Genomic DNA, 6,826 nt, shown 5'->3' with positions numbered 1-6,826 from the left:
GAAAATCAACTTAGCAAACAAATGTGGAAAGTTCTAGCATGAGCAGCTGACTCTTGAACTTGTTTGCTGTAAGTGCCGTGGAACAAATGGCATGCCTTTAAAAAAATAGTTCGCTTATTCATTTATTTTTGTAGTGCTGAACAGCAAATACAGGGTTTTAATTTTTTTAATTACACTTTTATTTTGTGGTAGGAGGCACATGCACCACAGGGTACACGTGGAGGTCAGAGGACAACTTGTGGGAGTCAGTTCTCTCCTTTCACTGTGTGGGTTCCAGGAACAGAACACGGGTCATCAGACTTGATAGCAGGACCTTTTACCCACTGAGCTGTCTCACCTGCCTCAATTCCCTTAACAGTGAATAACATGGTGAATTTATGTGTGTGTTTTAACACAATAAAACAATGAGAAAGAGGAGTTAATTACTGCCAGATGTGGTGGTACACAGGTGTGGGGTGCACAGGTCTGGTGGTATACAGGTATGGGGGCACACAACTGTGGGGTGCACAGGTGTGATGGTACACATCTGGAATCCTAGGCCCACATCTGTGAGGGCAGTGATACCCACCTGATGTGTAGGGCCATCCATCTGTGGCAGCCAAAAATGCACTAACACAACAGACTGGCATATGTGTATGCAGGGTCACTAAGCATCCCCTGTATGTGGACAGGGAAATGGCAGAGTTGAGGAAACATTTCCTGGGCAACATGAGGACATGAGTTCCAATGCCCAGAACTTGTAAAAAGCTGGATAGACCATGTGAGCATAATCCTAGCACTCTTACACGCAGACAAGAGGTGGAGACAGAATTCCTGAAGGACACTCAAGGCTGTTCTGTGACTTCTACATTCATACACAACCAACTGCATACACACAGAGAGACAGAGAGACTACACAAATGCACTCGCACATGCACGAGTGTGCACATGCGTGCGCACACGCGCGCACACACACACACACTTGCATGCATGCTCCGTGTCCTCATAGCCCAGCTATATGTCCCAGAATCCTAGGAGCCACATACTATGGCTACGTCCACGAGGACAGATGGACCTGTGGGACGCTCAGATGCTGCCCCAGGGGACCTGGCAGATGTGGTGAGCAACCTCACAGCCAGGCACACCTTCTGGAAGAATGTGAGGCCATTGTACCTGTCAGCACGCCGCTGCTCACTCTTCTGCACGCACTTGAGGAGGCAGCAGGTGAGGAAGGCCATGGACATGAGCAGGATGATGGCACAGCTCACAATGGAGGCGATCACTGCCACCTTGAAGCCGAAGGTCTCGTGCGGTGGCACAGCTGCAAGGGAAAACCACAGCTCTTGGCAAGCTGATCCTGACCTGCTAGGCCCAGTGTCGTTAGGGTGGGGCCCACAGGAGGGTCCATTTTGGGGAAGTCATTCAGGCCCTAGTGGCTAAGGTAACAATCTGGAAACAATATATTTAAAGGGATTTATCAAGGAAGACATTCTCAAGAAGGGAGCCTGTCAGCTGGTTTGACAGGGTGTGTCAGCAGAGGCGCCATCAATTTTCACAAGGCCCATGAAGGCAAACGCTTCTCAGAGCCTCTTCCTGAAAGAAGCCAGAATGATGGCTTGCACAGGGTCAGCTGTGTGACCTCAGCTGTCACTGAGAACATGTCCCATTAGATTCTCAGGAATATTCTTTGAAAAAGATTCCAAGATTGTAATTCAAACAAGCATGTATATCTGTAATACTCCCTTGGGCTATACAGTCCAGGTCCCCAGGCCATTTTCAGCCCCCTGACTGCACGCTGACCATCTAGAGTTTAGACTCCAGCTCTCTGAGAGACAGGACATGCTCTAACCAATGGTGGATGAAGGGCTGTGAAATGGGGGGACAGCTAAGAATCATCCACAAGATATAAGGGTGCACCCTTTGCCCCCAGGGGCCTCCTAACCCCATAAGGCTCACTCCTGGGTTGCCTGACCACCACCTGGGTTATGTCCTTGACAGGTTAGCCCTGCCATCTTGGGTTCTCAGTCTCAGAATGTAGTCCTTACAGACAACCTCATCTCAAGAGATTGAGCTAACACAGGATGGTAGAGGCTCTGGGAAGTACGTGCAAGCACCAGGCTATTTTGACTCTGTGCACTAACGTAATATACCAGCCTTTCGCTTAGGAAAAGTCCACATAAGGCCCTAGACAGTCAGGACAGGTTCTACACATACAACCTGGCAAATATAACATGAGCCTTCCTTCCCTGAGACAGGGGATCCAGGGCTAGCACAATCCTGGCCTTCTATGCTAATTCCTAGAATTCTTGGCACCTAGAACATTAGTTAGAGTTTACCTGAGGCCTTCATTAAGGAAAAGAGGGTGGTCAAGGAAGTGGGTAGGGTTGTTTCCCTACTTCACAGATGATAGAGGACCAGCTTAGATAGCGCTAGTGACCAGTCAGGCGCCAGAGCAGCAGCAAGGGGTTGAAGCTAGCACTGCATCGGTATTCAGATGTGAGATCACGCAATAGTGGGACGAGAACAGTCAATGTGGGCTAGCCTATGACTGGACCTTTGATGTGACAGAATCTGGGGACCCCATCTCCTACCCTACTAGCAGCTGAGCCGGGGCCTCTCAGGAAGGAAGAGGGCATACCTTTGCACACAGGGCTTCCTGAAGACCAGTCCACGGTGCTTCCATTCCAGGCGCAAGTGAGGAGGCCGGACCCCACCATCTGGTGGCCAGAGGGACAGTGGAATATGAGCACAGTCCCCAGTGAAGTGCCATCTCCACGGACAACTTGCAAGGTGCCTTGAGGAGGGGGATGGAGCTGAGCACAGGTGCCTGGAGAGAAAGATGGCTGTGAGGCGGGGGTGTGGTCAGCAGAGGGCAGAGAGGTCACTGCCACAGCCCCCCAGGAGGCCCTCCAGAGCTGGGTGCTGACTAGCTCTATGTGGTCTGTAAATCTATATGGTCTGAGGATTGTGTTAAGACAATAAATGACAATATACAATGATTAGCTAAGCATTGTTCCAAAGGCAGCAGAGAAGGAGCAGGGAGGGAGGGAGGGAGGGGGAAATGAAGGGCAGGAGAGAGAAACATGAAAATTGATCATTTGTTACCTCTTAATAACTGAAAGATAAACATTAACTCAGATGAACAAAATTAGGAAAAGATATCTAGAAAGTAAACAAAACTCCAATCTCTTCGATTTGCAAAGAGATCTTACCATCGAGAGTTAAACATGTGATTTTCTTTTAAAATTGAACTAATGTGTAAGCAAGGAATACAAGAGATACAACGGCCAGCAGCTTACCACACAGCAAGCCAGGGACTGAATGACAGCTGATCTTTCCCCCAGCAAGGTGGTTAAGATTTTTATTTCTTTACTGCTGAGTATTTGTATGTGTGTCTGTGTGTGCTCATGTGAGCACAGGTGCCCTCAGAGGCCAGAAGGGGCTGATTCCCTAGAGCTAGGTTGCAGGCTGTGGTGAGCCACCTGAAGGATTCTGGGAAAAAACTCAGGTCCTTTTCAAGAGTAGCAAGTGCTCTTTTGTTGTTGGGACTCATAGAAACCAGCTGTGCCTGCCTCCCAAGCACTGGGATTGAAAGTGTGATCCACCTGCAAGTGCTATTAACCATGTTGTCGTCTCTCCAGCCCCAAGGTGGCTGAGATTAAAAGAAAAAAAAAGAGATGGGTTATCCCTCTGTGGTACAGCACTTGCCTAACATGTACTGAGGCTCTGGGTTCCATCCTAACATGATATAACAGCTAAGGATGATGAAAACCAGTATCCCTTGGGGTAGAAAAGTGACTCCCCAGATTGTAGTGATATCCAAGCCTTCTTGGATAAAGTCCAGTGAGTGTGAGGGCTACTCAGTACATACCATGATGCTACCTCCACTCCAGTAACAGGATGCTCACCTTAGAGCTTGGTGGACTATCAAGAATCTGGAAAACACCCACATCTCCACTCATCAAGGTACCCCCCCCCCAGTGCTAATGCAGAGCCCCAAATTGTAGCAAAATGCTAGGAAGCAGGAATAGCAATGGTTGTCCTTAAACAGAGGTGCAGAAGGGCCAAGGAGATGCTGACTCAGTCAGTAAAATGCTTGTCATGAAAGCATGAAGATCAGGAACCCTAGTAACTCACTGGCTGTGGGTCACTAGCTGGCAGCCATATTTTGAATTCTGTTTGTTTGGTTATTTGTTTTTTGGAGACAGTTTTCTCTGTGTAGCCCTGGCTGTCCTGGAACTCACTCTGTAGACCAGGCTGGCTTCAAATTCCCAAGTTCTGGGCTTAAAGGCATACACCACCATCTCTGGCCATAACTTGAACTGTTTGTTTGTTTGTTTGTTTTTTTGTTTGTTTTTCGAGACAGGGTTTGTCTGTGTAGCCCTGGCTGTCCTGGAACTCACTCTGTAGACCAGGCTGGCCTTGAACTCAGAAATCCGCCTGCCTCTGCCTCCCAAGTGCTGGGATTAAAGGTGTGCGCCACCACTGCCCGGCATAACTTGAACTCTTGATTCTAGAGTCTCATCTCTCTTCACAGAGCGCCAGCTCTGTCTCCATAAACAACGGGGTGGGACTGAGGAAGGAAGCTGACCTCACAGATCAATCAGGCTCCACACACACTCCTCCTTTGCCTTTGCAATATTCTGGAATATAGAAATACACTATCCCCCTGGCCAGAGAAGCAGACATGGGACTTTAGAGCTGTGGTAGATAGACATGGCTGTGCAGACACAGAACAGCCTCGGGGCTCTTCCTCAGGATGCCAGGCAGCCAACACTTCCCAGTCCTCAATTTAGAGTGACAACTTCTGCATTCTTCTGCAGCTGAGCTAGCAGAGCAGAGGCCCACCCTCACCACCTGCTACCAGTTTGGTAGCAGATAGACAGAGAGGAGGCAGGGGGTAGCAACACCCACCGCAGTGGTCCAGCAGCACAGAACTAGAACTTCATCACAAAGGGTCTTGGCTGGTAGGGGTGGCTGGCAGCACGAGTATCTGCCACACAGAACAGCTGTGACAGACTGAAGCCTTCCATACACCCAAGTTGGGCCAGCCAGGGCTTCGGAACCAGAGAGCCTAGATTGACAGTTGCCCTTATCACCTGGGGACTTCTTACCCTGTATTCGTCTCATCTCCTGCAAGTGGAACACCAGGCAACCTTTCGAGAGGACTGGATGAAATGTCTGTGGCTCATCAAGGAAACCACCGTCGTCCACTTCCCCTAAATACATCTTAGCTGCAGAGAGGGTGGGGCACCGCGGCGGCCCCACTTGGTTCACGCTATGTCTGTCAACAGCCACATCCGGCGCTTTGGGGAGGACTCTGCTGGGAGGGGGTGCTTGTCCTCAGCTAGAGACTGTAAGGTCTTGGTACACCTCACAGCCAGCCAGTCACAAATCTTAAAAGGCAGATTTCCTGCTGTGTCATTGAGTCTCCTATCTGTGGGGGATGAAGGGTGAAGCCAACGACAATCACCAAGGAAAGAGAACCAGTCAGCTCTGCCACACTGGGTGTCAGAAACCCAGGAACCTTCGTCAAAGTAAAGAGCTAAATAAAAGTGTGGATCACTTCTGGTGTAAGCCCAAAAGAGGGATGGCAGCCTCAGAGCAGATATCGAAGATGTCGGGTGGAAAGAACAGCCTGGTTAGGTAGACTGAGAGAGACATGGGACGAAGCGGCTTCAGTTGCTGTTCTGGTCCCAAACATGCCATTTCTAGCCAGCTCTCTATAGGACTCCTAGGGTATGGAGCCCCAGCTGCCAACTACTGTTCTTCCATTACAAGGTAAACAGAGAGGTTTGGTTAAAGGACAGAGGTAGACAATGGGGATGAACCCTTCCTCCTTGTGTTACTCAAGGAGACTTCCGGCCAGGGAGGCCCAACTTCCTTTAACCCAAGCTGAAGGAAGCACAGAGAGAGTGGCCCTAGCTGGGAGTAGCCTGGTTTTTCCAACCCAAGCCCCTAGACTCCCCCCACTCCCCATATGAGAGCAGAGATAAACATACGAGCTCCTGGATCGGATCCAGCAGCAAGTTTCAGCCCACATTTCACACTGACCTCAGATTTTCCCATCTGCAAAATGGGTATTCTGCTTTACTGGGTCACAGGGAGGGCGGGACTGGTTCACAGAATTAGTGCCTTGGTAGAACTTGAGCCAGTGTCTCATGGACTCCAGATCACCTTGAATCAACCCCTAAACCTCTTGTCTCCACCTTCCCAGTGAAAGGATTACTATGTGCCCACAGTAGGTCTATACCATGCCAGGGATGGAATCCAGGATCATGCAAGCCAGGCAAGTCCTCCACCACCTGAACCGCATCCTTCAGGTAGGGCTTTAAGCAGTATCTCAAACACTCCAGGCCAGGCTGGCACCACTTTACACATGTGCACACACACACACACACACACACACACACGCATACATACACACACACATACATGCACACGCGCCCACGTGCACATTCACACACTCAGTTTCTCTCTCGCTGTCCTCCAAGTTCACAGCACAGGGACTCTCTATCCCAAGACTCCATCAGGACCTCTCTCACCCAGCCCTGGGCCTGTAAGGCTGGTAAATTCTACTCTGGGATGAACACATCTTCTAGAGGCTTCTGTGGGCTTGAGGCCCACAGACCTGGCCACCCAGGCTTCCTCAGCCTCCGATGGCCTATAAACAAATGGACAGAAAGCACTGGGCTGCCAGGCAGTGGTGGTGCACGCCTTTAATCCCAGCTCTTGGGAGGCAGAGGCAGGTGGATTTCTGAGTTTGAGGCCAGCCTGGTCTACAGAGTGAGTTCCAGGACAGCCAGGGCTACACAGACAAACCCTGTCTGGAAACACCAAAAAAAAA

The 6,826-nt window shown here is 50.0% G+C and overlaps 1 protein-coding gene across 1 annotated transcript in view; it reads right to left on the bottom strand.

The window, feature by feature from the left end:
- Susd3 (sushi domain containing 3) overlaps nucleotides 1-6,826 on the bottom strand; it is a 15,248-nt gene that overhangs the window by 4,528 nt on the left and 3,894 nt on the right. Inside the window, exons 2-3 of the mRNA XM_028763096.1 lie at nucleotides 2,618-2,806; nucleotides 1,125-1,300 (exon numbers count right to left, since the gene is read on the bottom strand). Of these exons, the coding sequence (XP_028618929.1) occupies nucleotides 1,125-1,300; nucleotides 2,618-2,806 (365 nt within the window). The remainder of the gene's footprint in view (nucleotides 1-1,124; nucleotides 1,301-2,617; nucleotides 2,807-6,826) is intronic.

The sequence above is a fragment of the Grammomys surdaster genome, unplaced genomic scaffold, assembly GCF_004785775.1.
Source record: "Grammomys surdaster isolate TR1022 unplaced genomic scaffold, NIH_TR_1.0 137, whole genome shotgun sequence".
Lineage (NCBI taxonomy): Eukaryota > Metazoa > Chordata > Mammalia > Rodentia > Muridae > Grammomys > Grammomys surdaster.
This window is presented reverse-complemented; position numbering and strand designations above follow the sequence as displayed.